At 40.0% G+C, this 27,404-nt stretch overlaps 2 protein-coding genes and 1 long non-coding RNA gene across 6 annotated transcripts in view; 1 reads left to right on the forward strand and 2 right to left on the reverse strand.

The window, feature by feature from the left end:
• Positions 1 to 1,619, reverse strand: part of LOC126377850 (trehalase-like) — a 76,730-nt gene extending 75,111 nt beyond the window's left edge. For 3 of the 4 annotated variants that reach the window (XM_050025835.1, XM_050025840.1, XM_050025839.1), the window contains exon 1: positions 1,520 to 1,618. The gene's annotated coding sequence lies outside the window, so the exon portion shown is untranslated. Of the gene's footprint in view, positions 1 to 1,519 lie in introns of all 4 variants that reach the window. The other variant, XM_050025838.1, reaches the window with a different exon arrangement.
• Positions 1,620 to 16,419: 14,800 nt separating this feature from the next.
• On the reverse strand, positions 16,420 to 24,241 carry LOC126377802 (vitellogenin-like). Its single transcript, XM_050025653.1, has 7 exons — positions 24,088 to 24,241; positions 21,599 to 23,810; positions 21,027 to 21,231; positions 19,553 to 20,537; positions 18,578 to 19,459; positions 17,934 to 18,114; positions 16,420 to 17,681 (listed from the first exon to the last, which is right to left on the reverse strand). The coding sequence occupies exons 1-7, from the start codon at positions 24,116 to 24,118 to the stop codon at positions 16,856 to 16,858; spliced, it is 5,322 nt and encodes a 1,773-aa protein (XP_049881610.1). The 5' UTR covers positions 24,119 to 24,241; the 3' UTR covers positions 16,420 to 16,855.
• Positions 24,242 to 25,688: 1,447 nt separating this feature from the next.
• On the forward strand, positions 25,689 to 27,063 carry LOC126377940 (uncharacterized). Its single transcript, XR_007568012.1, has 2 exons — positions 25,689 to 25,783; positions 26,892 to 27,063. It is a non-coding gene; the product is annotated as an uncharacterized LOC126377940 (long non-coding RNA).
• Positions 27,064 to 27,404: the final 341 nt, after the last annotated feature.

A 27,404-nucleotide genomic window follows, 5' to 3' on the forward strand; every position in this document is an offset into this window, starting at 1 on the left:
TACAAAGATATATTTATTTATAGCATTAAAGACACAATTTGTCACACACATACATAAACTGACGCCTACACACACACACATAAACTGACATGACTGATGACTGTATGTGTGTATTGATACATACACACATACATAAACTGACACCTTTTTCCCATCAGAAAGCAGAGACTATGGAATTCCATTTGCTTCGGTCCTGACTGCTCTTGCTTCCTCCACATACATCAATCGTTTCATACGCCGGTTCAGAGTAGATCGTATTAAACCTTTTCTAAGGACATCTCCAATCAAAAAGTAATTGATGAAAGTATAAAAAGATAATACGTAAACAGACGCCTGTAACCCTACCGGGGAGGACATACTTTAATACATAAACTCAAGCTCGTAATCCGTAATGGGGTGGATAGAGTCACAAGTAAATAAATAAAAAACGAACCAAGAGCACAAGAAAGAAGACAAGAGAAAGAGAAAAGAGAAGAGAGAGTTGGGCAAAAGGCAAGAGGGAAACCACTGCCCTATTTTTCCCTAAAAAGTAGCATGGAGAACGCTACACCGACAAGAGCGTGGCTCTTAAATTAGTGAAGAGAATCACGAGTATCAAAGATAACATGCAGCCACTGTTAGGTACGAAGTCCTAAGATGGATATGATGAACCTTGTTGATGACAAAAGATCAGTAACGGCCTCCGTGGTCCAGTGGTTGAGCGTTGGGCTTACGATCTGAAGGTCCCGGGATCGAATCCCGGTGGGGACATATCACAAAAATCCCTTTGTGATCCCTAGTTTGGTTAGGACATTACAGGCCGATCACCTGATTGTCCAAATAGTAATATGATCCGTGTTTCGGAAGGCACGTTAAGTAGTCGTTACATGAGCCATGTCAGGGGCCTTTGGCGGCTCAATAATAACCTTGACATCAGGGTTGATGAGGTTGGTAATTCACCTCACAACCCACACGCTAGAAGAGAAGAAGGGATCAGTCTCCCATAACAAATGTCCATCACGTTGGAAAGGATTTTACGACATGACTGGGAAAACAATCAGTTGAATGTGGTCTATGGTTTTATCGCCCCCAGAACATAATAGAAGCGCAATTTGATAGAGTTCATTATATATAGAAGCGAAAGGTTATTCACTGACTGACTGACTCACTCATCGCGAAATCTCAGAAACTACAAGTGCTAGGAATCTCAAATTTTGCATGGGGGTTCCTTTTAGGACGTAGGTGCTCACTAAGACGGGATTTTGCGAATTTCAACCCGTAAGGGGATAAAAAGCGGTGGCAATATTTGTATGAAAATTCTATAGTTTTAATAGTAAGGCTCCACGCGAACGAAATCGCAGGTTACAGCTAGTTGTTTTTTATAAAACTTAATGAAAGTAAATACCAATGATAAGTATTGCAGGTAGACGGTTTGAGACAATTCATTTTACATTTTTAACAGTTTCAAGGGCAAAGTAGAGAATGGTTGCCAAACGTTTATTTCTGGATGTAAATTCAAGATCACACAATGCGCACTTACCGAGAAACGATCACTAACACAACACAAGTTTATATTTAATTTCACAAAACACGTCCGCACACCGCGACGGTCGGGTATCAACTGATTACTGGCGGTCGTCGCGTTGGTTTCACGAACACCCATACACATACACTTCATACATACAACCCAACCCATACATTCATACATAATTGACGTGAGGATTGCCAATCTGTCATCGTGACGCGGTGCTTTGAAAATTGGAGTTATGAAGACTTTGATCGGCCGTTGTTTTGGTTTTTTCGCCTTGTTGAGGTTTTGGAGTGTTTACACTTTACGTACAGGCAAAGTAGCGCCTTGTGTACTTAAGGGACTGGGCAGAACCACAAGTACCGAGTGAGTGGAAAATACGCCATATAAAATTTTATTAGAATTTGACATTTGTGCATTTACCTAAAAGTAAGTGCGTAATGTCAACAAATGTCAAACAGAGGTTTTGAGGGTTAATAATTTCCATTCTTGAGTTGCGCCATTAGTTTTAAAGAGGAAGTAATAACCCCGATACGACCCCGACGAATTTCCCTCATTCAACGCTTATATCGCTATCGACCCACTAGGGTCGATTAATTCTTTCAAATATTCTTCCTCTCAGACGACGCCCTGAGCAGAGGTTCGCACCCAAATGGGCACCCTCAGGTCTGTTGTCTTAAATTTTGTACCGGGTGAGAGCCCTCAGCGCTCCCCATTTGTCCGGCCAAGTAGTTAATGCCATCTGCGGCAAATCTACAATAAGTAAAAAAGAGGAAGTAATGAGCCTCTCATGAATGATCATGACAAGTCATGACCGAGAAGATAAACAAATGAACGCGTTCCTTGCTTTTTAAATTCTTTCCCAGACCGGCACAGAAGTAGATCCCTAAGATCTAGATCTCAAATACTCCTCTAAACAATACCTGCGTAACACATGTTGTTTTAACACAGATCTTAGTAATAACCTGCGCAGACGCATAGCTCTGTGATTGGTTGACAATTAATGTCTTACGATCGTGCGACTCAAGCTAGCTGACAGGATCAATTGTCAGTCTTAATTCTAGCTTAGTAGAGTAGTTTATTCTAACTGCTAGATGTTTAAAAGTAGCAATTTCCTTGTAGGAATGTTGATTACTGTTCTGTAATTGCTTTAATTTGTTTATGTATGTGCAAATTGGTATAGTTAGCAAAATTTTATCATCATCACAAATTTAAGAGCAAACTCTACCGCACACTCTGCAGAAGTCTCCAACTGGTGGATTGTTGTCAGTTTGATGGCGTTTCATTCTTCTGCTCGCCAGTGTGTCAAACCAGGTGTGGTCACGTGGTCAACAGCTCGCAAGGAATGGGTGTAAATACCTCTGCCTACTCCTTCGAGGCGTGACTCTATGTTATGTTATTAAAGAAAAGGTAGAATACATACCTATATGTAAATCTACTACGCATTCCAACAAAAAACTTCCTGAATAAAAAAGTTCCGAGACATAAAAACTCCTTTTGAATATTATTGCTTTTAAATTTGGTACTCGTCTTAAAGGACGGATATAATAAATTTAGATTTATCGCGAGTATCGCATCATCCATCGTCATGATCACTCATCAGGTGCGTGAACCGTGGCGGCCATTTTGGATTTTATTTCGGGTGTCATGTCGAACCCCGGTTCCGGATCGGAGTGGCCCCAATGAGTTATTCTTCTATCGTGTGGGTTGTGAGGTGGATTACCAGCCTCAGCAACCCTAGTGCCAGGGTTATTATTGAGCCGCCAAAGACCCCTGACATGGCTCATGTAACGATTACTCATTTACATCAGTAAGTAGGGACCGGGACCAACGGCCTTAACGTGCCTTCCGAAGCACGGATCATCTTACTCTGTAATGTCCTAATCAAACTATCACAATTATGGATCACAAAGTGATTTTTGTGATATGTCCCCACCGGGATTCGAACACGGGACCTCTAGATCGTGAGCCCAACGCTCAACCACTGGACCACAGAGGCCGTTGACCAATGAGTTATTAATCTTCACTAACACAGTTGGCTCGACCATTATAGACGGCGATACGGCTCACCACCTATCACGTTGGTCTAACAGGAAGCTAGGTGAGGTGTGGGTACTTAGTTTATTTTGCAATGGATGTACTTCTGACTATGGGATATGAGCTTATGTTATGTTATGTCATGTCAAATTGGGGAGGGGAAGGTATTGCTTAACCCAGTCATTAAGCAAATTACAATTACAAAACAGTCAGTCTAATTACAATCTTATTTATAATTTGACTTTTCTGTTTTTTTTTTTGAGCCGTGGTAACCTTTTTGAAGGACGCTGACTGTCATTGTGAGGTCGCAAGTTCGAATCCAGCACGAACTTACACCAATCATGTCGAATCCTTGTTTGGATCAAAATGATTATCTTGTGCTCAGCGGTGAAGGAAAATACCGTGAGGAAACCCATATTCCCGAGAAATGCATTTTCGGAGGTATGTGACCTAACCTGTATTGGCCTGCTTTTCCCTTCGCGGGTTGGAAAGTCAAACAGGCAATCGCTTCTGTAAAAATCCGGACCTGTCAAATCATCAAATTAGGTAAGCAGACTGCGTGTAAACGGGATAACGCTAGACAGACGATGAAATCCACGAGTTATATTGAATTACAAAATTCCAGATAAGTAGATAAGATTTATCACGTCCAATTGGATAGAAAGAGAGAGATACCTTTTGTTTCAACTATATCGATATCGAAATCGCGCACGTATCGATAACAAATACGACCTTATACCCTTATCGAGAGACACGACATTTACGGAAAGCGCGGCGGCCATGACAGTTGCCGTGCCTCTGGAATGCCGCGCGCTGATTGGTCGATCGAGCACGCCTTCGTGACGTCACTTGCGCGCACGCAATCGCGGAAAACTACGGCGTATTGCGCAGCGAAAGCGGGTGGTGATTTTCCGTTTCGTTTCATTTTATGCTATGGTTTTTCTTTTCGAACTTGGACATGCATTGATTAGTCGTCTGTTAGTTGATATTATTCTTGATATCACATTCGAAAACTACTACTAGATGGCCGTAAGGTGCTAAGGAGTAAGGGAGAGAGCGCGCGAACTGTCTGTCTCATTCGCACTTACGCGGGAAGGCGGCACACGGTAAAAATGGGATTTTTATAGTGAGCTTCCGCTTTGATTATTTGTGCCTGTCCCACCCCGTTCGGCATTACGAACGTGAACACTTTTTAAAATGAATTAATAAAATAGGATTAGGTGGCAAGTTACTTTGCACCTGCGGGCGAGTTAACACTTTTTTATATATTTTTTTGTAGTAAACTCGCCTGAAAGGTTTCATGAGACTGGTCCAGTTTACTCCAAACGAAGATAAAACGTTGTAAATTATATTTTGCATGTGGGAACTGGTCCATTTACCCTACATTCTTCATTCGGAGTAAACTGGCCCAGTCTCTTAAATACATTCGGGCGAGTAGACTACAAAAAAGTATTATGTAGTAAGTAGTAAAAATATAATGAGAGTAAAAAAATGTTCAATGAACAAATGTAAAAGTGTAAACTCGCCCGTAGACCAGATTCTTCTTCTTATTGTGTCGATGGCAAACTAAATACTATCGGCCGAAAACTTGGCAACAAGTATGGCGCTATCTGCAGCGCTCATCAGACCCTCCTGAGTGCAGGTGTTCGGGCACGCAGGACACGATGTAAGATGTCCCATCGTTTGGGGAACAGTGCCGCACTTGCACTTTAGGTCCAAGCCAAAGGCCATAAACAAGGACCAGACCAGACCAGATTGAATGGGCGAGTTGCCACCTAAACTATAAAAAATACTAGATATTAGCTACCGCTCGCTCATACATACATAAACTCACGCCTATTTCCCACCGAGGTAAGCAGAGACTATAGAATTCCATTTGCTTCGATCCTGACACACTTCTCTTGCTTCCTCCACATTTATCAATCGCTTCATACACGCACGCCGGTTCAGAGTAGATCGTATTGAACCTTTTCTAAGGACATCTCCAATTTGGTCATCGTAAGTCGCTCGCTCATACAACATGTATACTGTCTTTAGAAAGTTGTCGACCTCGTCAGCTACCCAGTTAGTACGACTACTGCTACAACGTATTATTATATATCGTTAGAAAGACTGTGGTTTACTGGTATTTATGACGTAATCATGTTGCTGAAACCTGCTTAAGTTGGTGGTGGTTTTTTTTGACGTGACTTATTGTGGGTTTTCCTGGCGAGGGCTGAGGGCTTTAACATCCACAGCCTCTATAGATACGTCCCACTGCTCGGCACGCCTCCCCTCAATATAGTATGGAACATACTCCACCACGCTGCTCCACAGCGGATTTGTAAATATGTTTTTTACGTCGTGAGAAGTGTGTCAGGATCGAAGCAAATGGAATTCTATAGTCTCTGCTTACCCCGGTGGGAAATAGGCGTGAGTTTATGTATGTATGTTTTTTACGTCGTCGACTGAACGTGCCCTCCCAAGCACGGAATCATCCTTTTTCGGACAATCAGCTGATTCAAACTTGCAATACTTTACCAAACAAAGGACAGTCTCAGAAAGACACTTCGAAAATGTCTCTTTCGAAAATCGAACCCGGACCTCCAGAACGTGAGCCTAACGCTCTAACCACCAAACCACGGAGGCTGTCCCACGTCTACCATTATCTATCTAGCGTTATCCCGTTTTACATCGTCCGCTTACCTAACCTGAAGATTTGACAGGTCCGGTTTTTTACAGAAGCGACTGCCTGTCTGATCTGACCCGCGAAGGGAAAACCATCCCAATACAGGTTAGGTCACATACCTCCGAAACGCATTTCTTGGGAATGTGGGTTTCTTCGCGATGTTTTCCTTCACCGCTGAGGGCTTACCCGGCACAAAATTTAAAACAACAGGCGGAATGTAAGTATTTAGCAAAATAACAACTCTTGCGCAATCAAAGGTGTCATGTTACAAGTTAAAGTAACTCGTAAGCGAATGCTTAACACTTGTACTAAAGTAGGCCGATTTTATTTTTTCTTACACAAATCATTAGTACTCTTAAATTTCGCAATATTATAGGCTCGTTTTCATTTAGTTTGGCGCGTGACTTTAAAGAATAAATAATAGGCTAGTTTCCAACAAGTAAAATCACTAAATAACTAGTCAGTAGGAAAACAAAAAATAAGTGTAATGGAAATTATACAACACTATTTAAGATTTCTAATGTACTTCCTGTTAGTCTAAAGCACACCTATTTATTAATATTAAATAACCATAGCAATCCAGACCATAGAGAACTTGTTGAGCATGGCCAGTGTACGCGGACGATGTCGACGGGCAGGTATGTTGTACCACGAGTTAACAACTACTTCGGTGACAGAACACTTCGTAAACGCATACCGTATCTGTACAACGTGCTGCCGGTCGACATACGTCAGGAGTGCAATATAAATAAATTTAGAAAATCTTTATTTAAACATCTTATGCAAAAGATCTCTTAGCTGTAAGTTAACTTTAAGTATCTTAAACATAATAACATTAAGCGAACTCCACTCCCACAGACAAACCGAGGAATTGGTTTTGTGGGGTTTTTAATGTACCCATATTTTCTGTATTTAGAAAAATAAACATTTTACTTACTTACTTACTTTTTACTAAACGTCTAAACACGAAATTACTATGGAATTTGTATGAAAAAGCACACTGTGACGTCATAGAAAACGTGATAAAATGTCGGACTTATTATTACGTTTCTTTTTTTATTAAAATGAATAAATAAGTTAAATAGAAAAAAGAAAATGTTTTTGATTAGTTTAAGATTTGTCTTTATTTAGTAATCAGAATATCATAATTTATCTTGAACCCAGTACTCGACCCAATTACATACATACATAACATAAACAGCCTATAGACGTCCCGATTAACGATTACCGAGATAACGATTCCCGATGGGGACATTCTCGAAGTCACTTTGTGAGACTGTCCTTTGTTTGGTAAGGACTTTTCAGGCTTGAATCACCTGATTGTCCGAAAAAGTAAGATGATTCCGTGCTTCGGAGCGCACGTTAAGCCGTTGGTCAAGCTATTAGCCGTAAAAACACCTCCACCAACCCGCAGTGGAGCAGCGTGGTGGAGTATGCTCCATACCCCCTCCGGTTGATTGAGGGAAGGCCTGTGCCCTGCAGTGGGACATATATAGGCTATTTATGTATGTATGTATGTATAATACTTATATCGAATAAAATCTTATTATTGAACATGAAAAAAAACAGGTGATCATGTTGGTAAAAGAATAATAAACATCTTTAAAAAACAGCTCACAACACATAATTTCGCACGCATTAGTGAACAAGCAGCAAGCAAGTATTAATTGATTGTTAGAGTAATTCACGTGCAAGTAATTTAGTCGATGCAAACGAGGCTCCGAGTAGAGTGCGAATTCTCGCTTGACGTAACGTCTTGCAATTTTAATTTATTCTTTGCTTCTCAAAGGCAGTTTTTATTAAGTATGCTTATTTTTTTGTTTGTAAATAGGTTTAATATTATGTAATGCAGATATCAAATCAATCAAATAATTTATTCCCATAGGATTCACGGTTTTGTCAAACAGTTAGTAAGTTTTATGTGTGTTGTTTGTGTGTGAGAGGTGTGTAAGTAGATATCCGCTAGATACTTATAAGCATGCGAAAATTTAAGAGGTGTAATAACCATGTATGTTGTTACCTTGGCTTCTAAACTAGAGGTACCGGGTTCGATTTCCTGTCACATCATCTCATCTCAGGCCTTTACAATTCAGGGCTATTTTCGGGGCTTTTAATTGAATTCCGTAGTAATATTTAATTTCATTGAATTTTGTAATATCTGTGACGTGTAATTATTATTATCAATAAATGACTATGACTATATCTTTATCAGATGATTCAAACAGCGTTTCTGTGGCAGCTTTTAAAATGGCTGTAAAGTCCGATGTCGCATCGGATTCCCTGTAGAGTCAAACGAAAAGAACTTATCTTCCGCAGTAGAGCAATCACGGAAGGCGTGTGTCTAAAAGTGGGATGTAAGAGAATATATCTTTATAGGCTTTGTATCGTTGAGGTCGCAGGTTCGAATCCAGCACAGGCCTAAACCAATGACAGTCGAATTTTCGAACTCATGTTTGTATCATAAATGATTATCACATGCTCAGCGGTGAAGGAAAACATCGTGAGGTAACCCACATTCCCGAGAAATGCATTTCCGGAGGTATGTGACCTAATTTGTATTGGGCTGGGTTTCCCTTCGCGGGTTAGAAGGTCAGACAGGCAGTCGCTTTTGTAAAAATCTGGATCTGTCAAATCTGCAGGTTAGGTAAGCGGACCCTGTGAAAAACTGTGTGACCCTGTTATGTTTATTTAGAAGATATACGGTTCATGATAGGTGTTTACGGCATAGTATTTTATAATCTGTGCCAACTATATACTCTATGTACATTCGTACCATTCATTATCTCCTTCCAAATAAAGTCGCGAACGGAGCTGCAAGTTATTTCACTTTTTTATTTAATTTCACCACAAATCTAAGTGCTTCCCTGTTCAATAGAATCCATTCTTCTTCTTCTTTGCGAGTCGATGGTGATCGATACTAAATTTTTGCTGACCAATAATTGGCCACGCTTACGGCATTGTCAGTGGACTCGCAATCATCGCAACCATCAACCAGATATCCCCACCTGCAGAGATTATCCTTGCAGCGGCCAACCTGTGTCCGGAGCCTATTTAAAGACTTCCATGTGGGCGGGAGACTTTCCGATGGTGCGATAAAAGGGGTGGGAGAACACTTCCGCCGCCAAAGATTTAAACGGGCTTGGCTAGAATCCATTGATGTACTACTAGTAGTGGTAAGAGCTTTCAGCGCTCCCCATTTGTCCGATTAAGTAGTTAATGTCATCTACGGCAAATTTACAATAAGTCAGGTAAAAAAAACTTCTTCTAGTACTACTTTTACTATACTAAGTACGGAGATAGGATCATTAATTGATGTATAGTTTACAGTGGCATAGTTTACTAACAGCAGATGACAAAGATCGATTGTGTACACAAAACAGTTCCACGTCTAAACTATGACAAATGAGTTTGCTTTTAAAGTTATTATCAAATTGATTAACTTGATAAATTGATAATGGAATGAGTTGCCTTGGAAGAATTTACGTTGCTGTGGAAAATACTGTAATAGATTTATTGCAAACCTAATATCTCTCTCTATTGACGAGCTGCGCTCTTGTCCGTAGAGTAATCGCCATTCCTCTCTTCTTCCCGCCAAATCCATCACTTCCTGATACGACACGACCTGCACCTTCTCTTTTATTTGCTTCATAAATGTTCTCCCTTCAATCAATCCATCAATCAATAATAATACTTTAATACTTTATTGCACAACGACATATACAAAGAACCCCTTCCTCACTTCCCTTCATTTTTTCCTACTATGATGTTTGTTATAAATGAATCGTGTCGTATCAGGTGGCCAATCATAATAATGGGGAGTTAAAAAGGCCACAAAGCATTAGGCTAGTTTCCAACTATTCAAATCAGTTACTTTTTACTAAACGTCCAAACACAAAATGACTATGGAATTTGTATGAAGAAGCACACTGTGAGGGCATAAAGAAACGTGATAAAATATCGGAGTTATTATTACGTTTTTCTTGATTAAAATTCATAAACAAATTAAATAGAAAAATGAAAATGATTTTCGGTAGTTTTAGGTCTGTCTTTATTTATAAACTGCCTATATACGTCCCACTGCTGGGCACAGGCCTCCCCTCAATCAACCGGAGGGGGTATGGAGCATACTCCACCACGCTGCTCCACTGCGGGTTGGTGGAGGTGTTTTTACGGCTAATAGCCGGGACCAACGGCTTCACGTGCCCTCTGAAGCACGGAATCATCTTACTTTTTCGGACAATCAGGTGATTCAAGCCTGAAAAGTTCTTACCAAACAAAGGACAGTCTCACAAAGTGATTTGTACAATGTCCCCATCGGGAATCGAACCCGGACCTCCAGATCGTGAGCCTAACGCTCTAACCACTAGACCACGGAAGCTGTTTTTATTTAGTAAACAGAATTTCATAATTTATCTTGAACCTACCATATGACCCAATGCTGCCATCACGTGAGCGTAGGGTTATGGTAACAAATTGGTGACTGTTCATTGCCATTCTTTTACGTAGTTCTAGTAGTCAACTTATCAGTACAAAACTCAAATCCCGGCAGATCGTTGTTCTTTTTTCTTTTTTTTTTGACGTGACTTATTGTAGATTTGCCGCAGATGGCACTACTTGGCCAGAGCGTTCTTGTAGTACTATCAAAACAAGGCTTATATTTTGCCTAATGTGTAGAGTTTGTGAACTTAGGGTTTGTATAGTTAACCCGTGTAGAGTTAGAAGCTTAGCTCTACATGAGAGCTGAGGGGTTAAAATGGCCACATCGAAGCAATTCATCTAAGAAAGCAATGTTGCAATTTGACATTTGCGCATATAAAAGTAAGTGCGCAATGCAAACAAATGTCAAATAGCAATATTGCTTTCTTAGATGAATTGCTTCGATGTGGCCATTTTAACCCCTCAGCTCTCATGTAGAGCTAAGCTTCTAACTCTACACGGGTTAACTATACAAACCCTAAGTTCACAAACTCTACACATTAGGCAAAATATAAGCCTTGTTTTGATAGTACTACAAGAACGCTCTGGCCAAGTAGTGCCATCTGCGACAAATCAAAATTTTTGTAATCGATATAATCTTTTCTTGGCTTAATTGTACATGAAAATGTTTTTGTTGGGATTGCTTTTTAGAGGAATTACTTCGTTGTAGCCTTTTTACCAAAAGCCGTGTTAGTGAAAACTGCACTGAAGATAAATTAATAACTCATTGGTGCAAGTCTAGTTACGGGGTTCGAATCGACGGTCCTCGCTTGAGAAACAAGCCAGTAAACCACAGGACCAAACAGTGACTATAATTATTGACCATATCACTTCAATTGTTATTAAGGAAGTGTTAAAAATCGTTTTGAGTGCGCCTCAATTGACCCCGTTTAACACAATATTTGTTTTGATTGAAATTACGCTTCAAGCTTGGTACGGGAATAATAAAGCTTATTTGCCATAATGTATGTGAACCTGGGTATTGGGTTGTGCCTTAGCACACCCCGGACACTTCATACAAACAACCTCAGTTACACAGACACTACACATTGACATTATCAACACGCGCAACTGTGTGTGTGATGTCTGAGGGCTGCCAATTACAATACCTAATTTAACCATCATTACTTTCTTAGGTAGGTAGTACTACTTACGAAAGATGCTTTTTTAATAAACAGTTAATATTTATTTATTTATCACACAAATCACAAACAAGAAATTTTGAACAATAAAAAAAATAGTCTTTACACTTGGCTTAACTTTTCAGCCTCCGTGGTCTAGTGGTTAGAGCGTTAGGCTCACGATCTGGAGGTCCGGGTTCGATTCCCGATGGGGACATTTTTTTTCAGGCTTGAATCACCTGATTGTCCGAAAAAGTAAGATGGCACGTTAAGCCGTTGGTCCCGGCTATTAGCCGTAAAAACACCTCCACCAACCCGCATTGGAGCAGTATGCTCCATACTCCCTCCGGTTGATTGAGGGGAGGCCTGTACCCAGCAGTGGGACGTATATAGGCTGTTTATGTAACTTTTCGAACGCCGAAACGCAGATCTCAACTAGACACAATGTAAAGTCTATTGTGTCTGGTATCTCAATCAATCGATAATACTTTATTGCACAACAACATATACAAAGGACATAAACATACGAATAAAACATAAGCACAATAGGCGGCCTTATTGCTAAACAGCATTTTTTTTTATCTCGGCAAATGAGAGGTTAATAATTAATTGCATTCACATTACTTTTAAGGACTTAGCCTAGGTTAAATTTTATTGCACATTTTCTGGCCTATCCAACATCTTTCTTGTATTTCGTGGTAACAGTAATAGAATAGGTATTTATAAATAAGTAGTTGACATTTTGAAAACAGGTTTGGAATCTTTAACTGGAATCTGGATAGATAACAGAAGTTATACAGGTTTCTATAATTAACTTACAAATTATACGTAGGTATATGTCACGGTCATCTACGGTATAAAAATGACATTTAAACACTTAATTTTCAAAGACACACCCAAAAAATACCCAGATTGTTATAATCTAGTATTTCCTTATATTATTCCTCTCAAATAATAGGCTACTTGAAAACCTAGTCAAATGAGATACTTTATACGAAACGTCAAAACGGAAGTTTTCTTTGCAGTTTGTATAGAAATACTGTCCTGTGACGTCATCAATAAAAGCGGTCAAACGTCGTACTCATTGTAACTTAATTCATAAATAAATTCGAATTTTAAATTCAAATTCGAAATAAAAATTTAAATTCGAAAATAAGCCGAAAAGTAAAAATAAAAAAGTAAAGTACTAATAATTTGCTTAGATAGTTCGGACATGTAGAGAGAATGGCCCTGATTCCTGCAGACGCAGATGATGACATAGTCATATAACGACCACGTACTTACATCAGTACGTATATTTATATGTGTTTTTTTTTGTTATCATTTAGTTTCTTATAGTGTTATACATTTGTGCTCTTTTGCTGTTAATTTCCATTTAATTTTATACAGAAGCGACTGCCTGTCTGACCTTCCAACCCGCGAAGGGAAACCCAGCCCAATACAGATTAGGTCACATACCTCCGAATATGCATTTCTCGGGAATGTCAACAAAACCTGGTAAATCTCGCAATAGACAAGCTCCTTTTAATAATGGTAAAAAGTGATCTCAATTTTTACCCGAATCGAAATTAGTAGAAAGAAATCCAAGGTTTTGTTGAATAAAATCTCATTTGAATGTGGTTTTTCAAAATGGCGCTTACCTACGTGTTTTTTTTACTATAAGGCAACGATATGGATACGATAGGTGTGCAAAGATAAATATAGACATGAGTCAAAACCGATAAGCGGTTACTGCTATTAGAAATAAACACAGTGTAAAAATAAATATTCGTGGCGACGTACGACAATTCAGAACCTTAGGGATTAAAAATGCCACATCGAAACAATTCATCTAAGGAAGCAATATTGCAATTTGACATTTGCGTATATAAAAGCAAGTGTGCAATGCAAATGTCAAATAGCAATATTGCTTTCTTTGATGAAATAGATGAATTGCTTCGATGTGGCCATTTTTACCTCACTTATTTTTGAACTTGAAGGCAAGTTGAAAAATATATACCCTTTTCATGTACAAGGGCGGATCGAGGGGAGGAGGTTAGTTTAGTAAGATAACATAAGCACGACTACGTCCCAATTGGGGTAGTCAGAGGTACATGAATCGCAAGACGAACTGAGTACCTACACCTCACCAAGCTTTCTATTAGACCAACGTGACAGGTGGCTAAACAAAATAGAATAGAAATCTATTTAGGCAAATGCCGGTATCATTATTTTATATCTAATCGAACGAAACAACTCGTGCAAATTACTTGTATCCGCGCCACACCTACGTTCACCCTTCATATGACATTGAGCAACCGGCGGCCATATTGCGTCAGCTGTGACGTCACGCCGCGCCTCTCTCTCGCCGCGCGCTGATTGGCCGACGTGAGAGCCCACACGTGCGCAAACGCAGCGCACGGTGCAACAATCAAGGGCGTTTTGGAAAAGGAAACTAGTTTTTGAGAACCAGTAGTAAGGGAGCTGGTTGCATGGTTGTTGAGAAAGTTTATGACAGGCTTCCTAACGAGTCGCCTATGTATAGAAGCATACCTATAGTAAACTATGTGGCTATAGGTAACATAAATATACCATCCTACACTTATGCTACCTACCTTCCTAAGTCACTAAATCTCTTAAGGGCCAATATACACGTTTTTACAATAAGATTGACATTCAGAATTTACCTTTGAACAGTTTTAAGATAGTAATTTAAAAAAAGGTTAAAGATTAGTGATTATCTAGAAGATATGACGTGATTAGCTGTTTGGGAACTCATATTAGGCAGCCAAATTACTAAATTGTATAACAGTATTTCATGTTTTTTTTAAAACAAAAAGAATGTCTAAGACCCTATGCCAAGGTTTTTCTTGCAGCTTCTGTTCCCTGGCTATACAGGTTGTGAGAAGGTGCAGTAGTTTTATGAGGATGAGACGTTTGTTATGTAAAAAATGACTATTCAAAGTGTAACTATGTTACTTACTGAATAAAGATATTTTTGAATTTGATTTTGCTATGTCAGGTTAGCAATAAGGCCAGGTATGGGTATGTAGGTATTTATAAATTATGAACTAAGTAATAAAATGTATGGACCAATGGCAAAATCTGAGATAAACAAAAAAAAACTTCGAAAAATGTTTAAACACAGTAACCGAACATTTGCTATGAAAATAACATCAGGAGCGTGCAAATTAGACCAACAATATTTTGAATTCCTTTTATAACCTTATTAACTCGATAAATGGATAGGTAAAGTAAATAATATTATTATGTAATTTCTTTTAATGTTTAAAAATCAAAGAGGTTTATTTTTGTTGGTCTATAATTATTTTATTATACATAATCTGTGGATAGGTGTTTTCAAGGTCAATCACTTGCAGAAAGTAAGTTTAAGTAATGAATAGCTGATGCATAAGTTTTCACATTTTGAAACTTCAATTTGGTCCGTTTTTATTATGAAATATAATATAGTAAATCAACTTACCCGTCGAAGGGAATATGTTTATAATTCATTTTCAAATTATGTATAATAATGGTGTAACTTATTATAGGTAATATAAGTTCCTATTTTATATCTTTTTGATTTTCTAATGCTTTCAGGTTAAAAGCTGCACCAATAGGAATATAAAAACAAAATTCTGTGCCCCTTTTTACTCTTTAAATATAATATTTAAAATACTTAAGTCTAGTTAAAATGTTTTTATATGCATACAGCCTAAAATTCTCATAATTTTAGTGTTCATAAAAAGTAAAACAATTGAAAGAATACTCACAGCTAATCACTGGCCGGAAATTTTGGTGTTCGTAATTCAAAACGTGTAAACAGTCACTTCAAGTAAAAGGTCTTTTACAAGGTTCACTTTTGTCACAATAATTGCAAAAGGCGTAATTATTGACACACTCTGATTTGCAAAAGATTTATAATTATATATCACTGAAAAACCATCGAATTTTCACGAAACACGACTTCAGCGTAGTAAGAATTGAAATTATTTGACAAACAGCTGACGCGACCATGATTCGTTCTGAAGTTGTGTGCATGTATTCATAATGTTTTTTTAGCGTGTGATAATAAATAAAATAAAATCAATTGTTTTTTTTTACATGCACAAACGCGTCTGTTATTTTGTTTTCACACAAATTAGGAGATTTACTTCAGACTTACTTCGTTCACAATTTTGTTACGATGTTACTTATTTCGCCATCTATCGGTTATAATAATTAACTTACCTACAAGAGCTTCCAACTGTCAAATCATAGTTTAGTGTGCGTTTTATAGAACGTGTGTGTGTGTGCTTTCTTACGGTGCAATAGATGTCGCCAGTAGTTATACATAATATTACACAGCTACATAATATTGAAATATTTTTTTTATTTGTTGGGCATTAAAAAATCCAATACACATCCTGTCCATCTTAGAACTTCGTATAGAAAGAGGGTGCATTGTCTTTTGATTCGTTGTGTGTTTCTGGTCTGGCACACCCATTAGGAATTTTATTATGGGGCAGTACATAGATATACCTAGGTCCTTAAAAGATAGTATTGTTGTAGAATAAGGAATAATAGTAGCAGGAAAGTATGAAAGTATGCAATGTATAAGGGGTAAGGTGTAAAAAACTAAATGTAGGTAGTTAATTTCATTAAGTTGCATTTTTTTATTATTTTTTTAAATTGCTTATTTCTACTCTACGAATTACGATCTATCATTATAATAATACTATACAATTAATATTACTATTTTATACAAAAAAAAAAATAGTGTAACATATTGCACAACATTTAAAAAAAAATAGTAAGTATTGCTGCACATAAATATTATATTATAATAAAATCAAATACATAAACACCAATAAACAAATACCTACAATTGATATAATAAACAATATTCTACTAATTTCGTTTTAGTATAAATATTATACCATTAAATTCTCTCTCCATTTTTTTAATCAGAATATTTCTAGAAAAAAATATTTATAAAAATAAATACATTATTGAAATATTAAATTATTCAAAAGTCCTTTTTCTCGCGGTTCTCTGTCAATTTTTAAAATAGTTTTTATTTTTAATTTACGCTCTGCACGAGGATGGCACTCTGTACTGCCTAATCTGAGGAACACCGGACACTTTAGGATTCTGTCCCTGTTGGATTTGTTGTACGTATTGTTGGTATTGCTGGTCCAGCTTCGAACTGCAGACGACCTGTGCTGCCTTCACTTGATAGTTCTCTCCTTTGCAGTGCGACGAGCACGCATCCAGAGGCGTTGTCGTGATGCAAATTTCGTTGCTGTTCTCATAATATTGGACTTGCTTTTTCAACGCACACGGACCTCGAACTCTGTTGTAAGACTTGGCTCTAAAAACTTTGCGGGAGGTCCAGTCCTCAGAGGATTCCTCTGACGATTCCTGCTTCTGCCATTGCCTCCATTGTCTATCCGAGCGAAGGATAGTCGTGTACTGATACTGGCGCTGATAAGCCAGTTGAAGAGCCAACTCTTGCAGCTGTTCAGTCTTAGGGTCACTGTTGTCTTTCAAAGCGTAAGACGCGGCGTATTGCTCACCATTGTCTAACAGGAGTCCAGAAGGAGTGAGGTAGTCATCACGTGGCTCTCCACTCATCAGACCACAGATGCCTCTAGTATGGTTCCTGGCCTCTCTCTCGAGGACAACCAACCTCTGGCCATCATACATGGCTCGTAAACGATTTTCCCTAATGTTCAGCATGAGGACTCCATCAGGCTGGATGTAGTACTTCAAGAATGGTGTCTGTTCAGCATCGTCCCAGTACATTGTGAGGTCACCCTCTGAAACCTTCTTAGAATTGGTGTTGACCTTCAAGGTAGGCTTGTTGCCAGCTGATTCGATTTCAATCTCCAGGTCTTTGCCAGTTTCGGACCTGAAAACAAAATTATCGTTAATGATAGTTGGGGAGATTTCGATTCAAACCCTATAGGTACCTACCTATTAGACTTTTCAAGACAGAGTTACGAAGTAGTGGGTGTATTTTATTTTAGTTGAGGTACTGCATGTTTAATGACCACATGATTATAATATGGGGACAGATCACAAGCTTATCTTTCTAAAACAGAAAATATATCGTTTTGCTACACTTAGGTTGCAGTTTTAAGACAAGTGAACTCGAACTTACTTGTAAGAAATGTAGATATCCTGCTTTTCTTGGCTCGGTCTCCTGGACAAAACGACGAGCTCATCGCGATGCTGCTGCCAGCGAGGGTCGTACATCACCACATGCCAGGCCGGAGACAGGGTGTAGTCGTAAACGCGGTTGCTGAACGTCTTGATCTGGGTGCCGTCGACTGTGCAGTAGGCTGTTGGATAAAAGGAAACTGTTGTTATGAAAAAGTGTTTTTTTTTTTACTATATTTTCGCGTTTGACCATAATCTCATCTGTTGGTAAGTGACGATGTAGCCTATGGTGGATGTGATTGCCTAGCAAATGCCTATTCACTCTAGTCTTACAGATTTAAAGGCTGTAATTTACGAAAATACAACATAAGCAGGTTGTGCCATACTACGCTACTCTAACTAAAAGGAAGATGCGAATCGTTTTGATGTAAGTACCTACCAGTTACAAGTAAGTCTACTAAAGACCGACGAGTGATCAAAGCTTGGTGAGAGTATTTCCTCATGCGGCGCAGATTTCCACAAGTTAAACTATGGGGTTTGGATTTTAAAAGGACTTTGTGCTTTAAGACATGGTTTTACTTAAACAGTACGATGGCTGAGGTTTGATCGTGGATGGTTTAGAGTTTCAATACATTGATTACTTACGTTGATACTGATGACGCGTGTAGTAGTTAGCGACACGTTCGTGAGGCTTAATCGGAGTGTAGACTGAGAAGGCTCCTGCAGCTACACGAGGGATAGGAACGTTCTTGATCCTCACTTCACCATATTTCGAATTAAAGTTCAAGCTCATGATATTGTCCAGATAGTTATTCTGCACTTCAATGTCCAGCTTGCCTTCAGGAGTAGTCTTTAACGGGTTGACATCAGCTAACCACGAGCCGTATTGCTCAGCAATTCTATAAGCTTGGAAGATGGCGTATTTGAAAGCTGGGCTCACGTCTTTGTAAGTGACAGACGCCTTGAAGTAATCAGGAGCTTGAGCCATGACGATCATCTTGTGCCCTTCAGGCTGGTAGTAGTTATTACGGGCCACTTGTTCCTGTACTTTCTTGTACAGAGGCAGTTTCTGCAGAGCCTCAGTATACTTCTTGGTGCGTTCCGACTGGATATTAATTTTCACGTTTCCGCCTAAGTTCTCGCCAAACTTGATTTCAGACTCGAAGCTCATCTTGAGTTCCTTCTTCAGAGCCTCAAGAGGATTCAGAGCAGTGACATCGGGCTTGTTGACCTTGCCAACTCCTGTAATCTGGTTGCTGCCTTGAGCGTAGTTTTTGCTGGCGAAGAAGGCATATTGGATCTTGGAGTCTACTGGGCTGCCACCGACGGCAGCTGTGAATACAAATTCGGCCTTCACGGGTCCTTCTAAGACGGCACTCAAGTCGATGACTTTAGCTTCAGGATTATTCATGCCAGAGATAACTTGCTTCATGATCTCGCCACGGCGTGCTTCGCTGTTGGGAGAAACATCTTCTATTTTTTTGGCAACCAGCGGCATTTCGGTTTTCTTCAGGTTGTAGAATGCATCTGTAATATAAAATAAATGTTAGCGTACATTTTCTGATCAGTTTTCTTGAATTTAATGCTTGGTAATCAGCTAAAATTATTAATAACACTTACCATATACGGCAGTAAAGGTCACAGCCTTGTTCTGTGATTGTTTTCCAAGATATTTGAAGTTAAAGTGCGTGAGAGCCACATCCTTCTGGTAAACGGCCAAGATGATGTTCTTGAGGAGATCGTTTGATTGGAACATCCTACTGAAACTCCTGTAGTCTGAAGAGTAGGAGTAGCCTTGGAGTTGGTACTGAGAGCTTGTGGTTTGTCCAAACCTGGAATCAATGGCGACAACCTTGTTGTTTCGTGTGACCATCTTAGTTGTAGGGTCAAGAGAAATTGGGACTAAACTGTCCTTCTTCTGGTTGGCAGTATAAGGCCACACGCTGTAGTGAACAATGGTGGAGTCCTGGTCGTTACGTAAGTGCTCGAAGCGGATCTTAACTTCGCCACGTTTCATCTTCAGATCGAGCTTCATCGGGATGTACAGTTGGAGTTTGTTGACGACACCAGCGCTAGCGTACTGGTTGGCTAAAGTGTCCAAGAAACCGACACTTCCGTCAATGTTTCTGGCGTAAGTGAACTGGATCTCCTTCTGGATGGATGTTTCGTAGTTGCGATTCTGGTACTTCATCTCGCCCTTGATGTTTCCTTGGACGTGGATAGCGGTGGGCTCCTTGTATTTGTAGATGAAGGGCATACCATTGGCAAGAGGGAACATCACATTGATCTGAGCCTGGTTAAAGACCTTGGTGTAGTGAACGTCGACGCCCTTAGCGAGTTTCTGGAAAAGATCCCTCATAGCAATAGGCAGTTCGTTGAAATCTTCTTCGCTGAAAGAGAAGAACCTTGGTTGGTTCATGAGGTTCAAGAAGAGCGAGGCTTCAAGAGGGTTCTGAGGGTCACGCTTAATCTTCAGCATTTCGGAGATTTTCTCTGCGGAATATTTGTGGTTCGATTGCGATTCGGGCGTCTGTTGCAACATTTTGTTCATTTGCTGCTGGAATCTCTCAACGAACTGCTGGACGCTGGAGAAAGAAGCTGTGATCTGTAATATTAAGAATAATCAGCTGTGAAACTGGGTACATTATTTGTCAACATAATTGCAATGAATGCATCAAATGAGATATGGCCGTTATATAAACGTATTAAATTAATAGATGAGAAAACTGTTCTGGTTAACGCAATTAACGTTTTGACAGGTGATCTTTTCTGGATTCTGGAAAACGCTTTGTTTCATTAGAGATGGAAGTATAAACGACTTGTTTTATGTTATATTTTTTTCTTGTATTTGTTTAAACAGACATATCAACTGAGATAAACAGGGCGTTGGTGACACCGTAACAATATCTTTGGGGGATGATTCAGGAAAAATCATAAAAATAATACGACAGGAAACTTCACTTGCTTTAACTCAGAATCCCTGGTCTGAATGGTCTGAATCACCCCTCAAAGTTTTCGTTACGGTGTCACTAACATCCTATATCATTACAGTATCCCTGTTACTTATTTATATACATAATAAATAATGCCTTACCGTTTTCCATCCAGAAGTTTGGCTCCTCAGGCCGTATCTTAAGTATCTTGGGAACAGACTGTCTTCACTGCCGCTGGTTGAAAGCACATCCATAATACCGAGCTCATAGTCGTTGTCGAAATAGTCGTCGTACTTTTTCGAGGAGTATTGCTGTCCAAACATCTCCTTAGTAAGCATCGGGCTGGCGGCTTGAGCAGTTCTTGCCCTGGAAATGGTGAATACACAGATCTTAGAAAATATCCTTGGATAAAAACTTGTATCATAAGCAAGGTCGATGGTTTGAATTTCAGTAAAACCAATGATTTTCGAATTTGTTTTCATCTTGGATGTTTATCACGTGCTCAGCGGTTAAGGAAAACATCGTGAGGAAACCTACATTCCCGAGAAATGCGTTTCCGAGGTATGTGAGCTAATCTGTATCTAGCTGGTTTTCTCTTTGAGCGTTGGGTCTGTTGGGAGGTTTGTTGAAATCGGACCAGTCAAATCTTTAGGCTAGATAAGCGGGCCCCTTTACACCGGGGTAACTAGGGGATTAGTTTCAATTCAAGTTTAAAATGTAATTTGCTACTTACAGGTCTAAGTGACGCGGGTTCTTCTGTTTAGCAGCATTCAGGATCGCAGACTTGAGGATAGCACGGACTTGCATGCTAGGATCTTCATGGGTCATCTCAGCCATAGCTAACATCATCGCGGTGGTGGGGTGAGCAACGAAGATGTTATGGATCGCAGCCAGTCTCACTTCGTTGGGTTCAGCAGTGTTTCTTAGGATGCTGTAAAACACAGCACGAGCGTAGCTGTCCTTCTGGTGCGCGAGCTTGTCCAAGTTGTCAACCATCAAAGCCCTTAGGTAAGTGGACACACCGATCTTGCCTTCCAAATAGGGAGCGAACACGTCCAAAATCGATCGGTGGGCGAGCTGACCGATAGCCTTGATGTACACTTGGGCCTTGCGACTATCTTCTTGTTGGATAGCTTGCTCCAAGCCCTGGCTGAGACGGGGCAGGATCTTCTCTAGAACGAAGTTATCGTGTTGGCGAGCCAGACGACCGTACATGTGGGTTGGGTAGTAAGCGTGTGCTGTCTCGTTATTCACATGACCCATGTTGATGAACCTTGTAGCAGCAACCAAAGCACTACTGTTCAAGTACTGCTGCTGCATCACTTCAGGGTTGATAGCCAGTTCGAAGAACTGAATCATGATCTCCTTAGTTGGGTAACGAAGAGTGTTGACAAGGGTTGAGACGACCTGCGCAGCTTCTTCGCGCTCGATTTTCTTGGCCTGGATCCAGGAGATAATCTGCTTGAAGGCTGGCAGGGTGCCAGCTTGAGCCACAGCGTCGCGGTAGATCATCCACATGTCGGTCTTGACGAGGTTGTTAGAAGCCTTCGCGGCTTCAATGCTGCGGCTAGTCTGGGTCAGCTGTTCGTAGTCCATAGCGGCGATGACTCGGACAAGGATATTGAACTTGCTGAGGAAGTCGGTTCTAGGCAGGTTGTTGATGTTCTGGAGCAGCTGAGCGGTCTCTTGCACGAGTTTTTGGGCGTTGGCTGGGTTCTGCTTCTGAGCTTTATGAGCCTGTGGGTTCATGTACAGAGCAGCGTACGCAGGCTCGTTGTCCATGGGGATCTCGTCATTTATATAAGCTGAAGTCGAGTCGCTGGAGCTGGAATCGTCATTTTCATTTTCATTACGTTTCTGAATGACGATCTTGTTGATTGATACGATTTTCTTGGGCATCCTGTATGACCGGCGAACTCTGTTTGACGACTGTTCAGCAACGTCGGCCTCCTGTTGCTCACGAGATTCCTCAGACGAGTCGTGGATGGCTGTCTGCTTGTTTGACATGGAGTATAGCAGGCTTGGGATAACGCGGCTTCCTTCAGGCAGTTTCCATGGTTGCACTTTGTCCTCCTCATAACTCGTCAGTTCGAGCTTGACGTAACTGAGTACTTCAGCCTTCTGTTGGCCGTAGACCAGAGGGTGTACTTCAACAGTGCTGGTGGTCTCGGACTTGTAGATAGGTCCTTGCCTTCCAGCCAGAATGCGAGACGTGGTTGCACGGCTGATGAACTGTTGCTCCTTGGCCTTATCAGCGGTGCCAGTCCATTGGGCTTCTTGAGGGACTCCAAAATGATAACCGACTCTGTGGTGGCTGTGGCCATAGTTCTTGCTCTTAGTGATCAGAATTGGGTCCTGAGTGAGGGAGAAGTTTGGCAGCTCGCGACGCCATTCCGAGTGGGCAGGAGTTACAGTGTACAGAGTGCTAACGTCACCAGTGACGTCAGTCTCCATCTTTCTGAACTGCCCTTGGAGCTTTTCTTTGTCGTAGTTGTTCTGGTCGCTGTGAACTGTGCGGTGGGTAGACAAGTCAACTTGCAGACCACCGATGAGACCTTTTAGTAAGTTCTCATAAGCCAGTGGCACAGACGAGGGCATGTTGAGTGACAGGACTCTTCCGCCATCGAGGTTGATCTCGAAGGGATCTTCCAAGTTCTGGACGGGTTCATACTTCAAGTCTTGAGGGAGGGTTCTTTGATCTTTACCCAAGAGCTCCTGGTGCACTGGCGCACGTTGGGGATGCTCGAGGCGCGCTTGGAGCTTTCCCTTGGCTATGACGCGGACGATAAAGGTGGCCTTTAGGGCGTTGCCGCTGCTAGCTCCTTCAGGCAGACGGGCCAAGGTGTAGGAGTAGACGTCATAGCGGTAGAGCCTGCCGACTTGCCAGGGCCATTCTGTCTGGTACTCGCCGCTATCGCTATTGAGGCCGGCGGAGACGACGGCCGCTGGAATGGGAGAAGTGCTGTTTTAATAACATTTGGCTAAGTAAAATACCCACCGACCTATGACTGTGTGTGCGCCTCTCATTCTTATGGCCGCGAATTACAATTTAGCAGTGGACGCGGTAACATTGGCAATGCGTCAATTAGTCACGTAAGCAAAGGGTTCAAGGAGAAAGTTCCTTTAGATCACTTATGAAAGATCTTCGAATCTATGTGTTTCTTAAAAGTAGTTATTAATTTAGATGAGAAAATAATAAGAGAATAAAATTCTTTGGCTTACCCAATAAGGCCGTCAGGATAATAGTCTTCATAATAATCCGTGGACACTTTTCAAAACCAGATGTTTTTGGTTCAATGAGAAGTTCACTTCTGCTAAAATCTAGACTAGATCCTCATTTTATATCTAGTTTACACGCGCTAACACTGAAAGGTACAGGACCGACCTATGATCCTATAAATGCTTACGATTCAAGTGATAACTACTTTGTTAAGATGTAAATATCGCAGTAATATCAATCTTGTAATCAGAAGATTTTCATTGTTGAAGGGATAAATAAAATCAGTCACTTTATAAACTATCTTGAAAATAATTACCTTACAGAATGAGCTGAAATGAGGGTTTTTCCAGGCTAAGTCGCTAAAAACAAAATAGATGACGCTTAATCTTCGTTTAACCTTTTAATTTTAAGGATAAGAGACATCAACATGCATGATTTTTCTTTGTTTTTGGGTAAATGATGACCCTTTTTATTACACCTAGGCACTGACACCCTGTATACCAAATTTTTAAGGCGTCTATAAATACTAAAGAACCATTAAACTGTTGCACAGAACAACATTATCGTTTTACTTAAACAAATGTCAAACTGTCACTATCCAATTTTTGCGCTGCACAAAAATTATATCTAACTAGCGGTAGTTAGGAGGTTGTATATGAAAAAAATCTTATGTTTGATGTAAGGACCCTATCTTACTGGGATACCATGGTGGTGGGTAGTATTCCGACCTTGTCCTAGTGAAATAGGACCCTTAATTGGGTCGTGTACTAACTAGGTTCAAGATAAATTATGAAATTCTGATAAAGTACTTAAAAGTAACGAAAAACATTTTCTTTCTTGTAAGTATTTAATTTATTTATCACGTTTTTCTATGACGTCCCAGTGTGCTTTTCATACAAATTTCATAGTAATTTCGTGTTTTGACGTTTAGTAAAAAGTAAGTGATTTAATTAGTTAGAAACAAGCCATTATTTTACCTTATTGAAATATAATACTTTTAATTTCGGTATTTTACGATGCAACTGCATCATAAAATACCGAAATTAAATACCTACTTGGTTGGGTTGTTTGATTACTAATGCTGTGGGCGGGCTCATTTGCGCTTCCCATTTGCACGTGCCTTCCGAAGCATGAATCGTCTTATTTTCGGACAAACAGGTGCTCAGCCTGTAAATATGTCCTAACCAAACCAGGGATCACAAAGTGATTTTTGTGATATGTCCCCACCGGGATTCGAACCCGTACCTCCGAATCGTGAGCCCAACGCTCAACCACTGGACCACGGAGGCCGTTATAGTAAGGCTAGTACTATAGCAAATGAATTGTTAACTTGTATTGAATAAAATTGAGCTTCGCTTTGCTCGTCTTGGCGGGGTCACTCCCTTGCCCGCAGATATTTGGCGCAATTTTCTTCTTCTTTTTTCTTCGCTAGCTGCACCTCGACTGATCTAGTCGACGTCTCTTCCGCGTAGGGGTTTGTCGATATGCCGAATTTCGCACTTGCCCTACAACAGTAATATATGACGGTTTAGTTATAGGTCAAATCAATAATTATGACACGCGTAATATGTAAGCGCTATTGAGAGTTTGAACTTTACCTACTCGTGTGTTCACCTAACTGTGGCTCGTGTGCTATTTTGATATAATTTTAGAATTTTACTTCTGGCTAAGCAGTTAATGCTATCTATACAAATTACAGTAAGACACGTCAAAAAATAATACTTTGCCTAACGTAGAGTTTGGGGGCCTAGGGTTTGTGTAGTTAGAGCGTATATCCGGTGGGTTAAAATGACCACATCGAAGCAATTCGCACTTGTTTGCATTGCGCACTTAATTTTATATGCGCAAATGTCAAATTGCAATATTGCTTTCTTAGATGAATTGCTTCGATGTGGCCATTTTAAGCCCCCTGATAATTTTTTTGCTATTTTAATCGACATAATCCCGTCTTGGCATAATTTTACTTGAAAATATTTTGTTGGGATCATAAATACTAAATTAATATCACGTAGTTTCCAGGAATTGCAATGGGCTCGCCCCCTATTATACATATATGACTTAAGCATAGTTGGCGAGGAGTAGTGTTTTATTCTGATACACCTCTGCCTTTTGTAGTTGAAGACTTCTAAAGAAGAGGTCTCAACTAGGACAGGTAATAGCTGTTATTACTGGTCATGGTGCCTTCAACACGTCTGATCACACTAGGTGTCACAGACAGCCCCTGTGCAGAGCCTGCTTGGAGGTGGAGGAGACAGCGGCTCATGTTCTACTGGAGTGTGGAGGAGTCGCCAACTACCGGGCCAGGCGCCTTGGCCTGACGGGGTGCCTCCCTGAGGTGGTCAGCAACATCAGAGGCTTGTTAGATTTCCTTAGGGAATTAATATGCTGGCTGAACTTTAGCCATAGAGGCAGCCAATCAGCTCGCGACACCAAACACTTCAGGGCCCCGATACCGACCCCGCCGGCGTGGTCGACGATTTCCCTCAATCAGCGCTTATCGCTATCGACCCACTAGGGTCGATTAATTCTTTCAAATATTTTTCCTCTCAGACGACGCCCTGAGCCGAGTTTCGCGGCCAACCCACCCTCAGGCTTGTTGTCTTAAACGTACTGGGTGAGAGCCTTCAGCGCTCCCCATTTATCCGGCCCAGTAGTTAATGCCATCTGCGGCAAATCTACAATGAGTCACGTCCAAAAAAAAAATGGACTGATCCAGCCGTTTCAGGTATCACGCAAAATTGACGAGTTGCGGAAATAGGGTACGCGAATACCAATATCAATAATACACATCTACCTACCCTTTCAGGGATACAGAGCCACAAGTCATCGAAAGACAACTACCAGATATTTTTTACACAGAATCCATAATAATGAACCATAATAATATTATGGTGATCGGTGAAAGAAGGTGATCAGTATATCGCCCATTTTTGTTATTTTCTTTAGTAAGTAAATAAAACAACTGCGTCTATCGTAAATTGATTTTTTTTAATCGTAACTACAATTAAAATGATCATTCAAAATTAACCACAGCATAAAACTGCTTTAAAATTATATAAAACAATTTTAATTTTATAATATATCATGAGCAAAAAGTTTCTTATTAATAAAAAGAGATCTTAAAATGGAAATTCAATTTACTTAAAAATAATCTTAATAATGGAGATTCATTGGAAAGCATGCAATTTTGTACATGAATCTTAAATTCTATAATTTAATGTTAAATTACAACTAAGAAATTATAAAATAAATAATTTAAAAGTTGAATATTTTTTTTTTAATTTGTATGATAAACATTGATGATGTACAATTCCAATTA

Source organism: Pectinophora gossypiella, chromosome 24 (assembly GCF_024362695.1).
Source record: "Pectinophora gossypiella chromosome 24, ilPecGoss1.1, whole genome shotgun sequence".
Taxonomy (NCBI): Eukaryota; Metazoa; Arthropoda; class Insecta; order Lepidoptera; family Gelechiidae; genus Pectinophora; species Pectinophora gossypiella.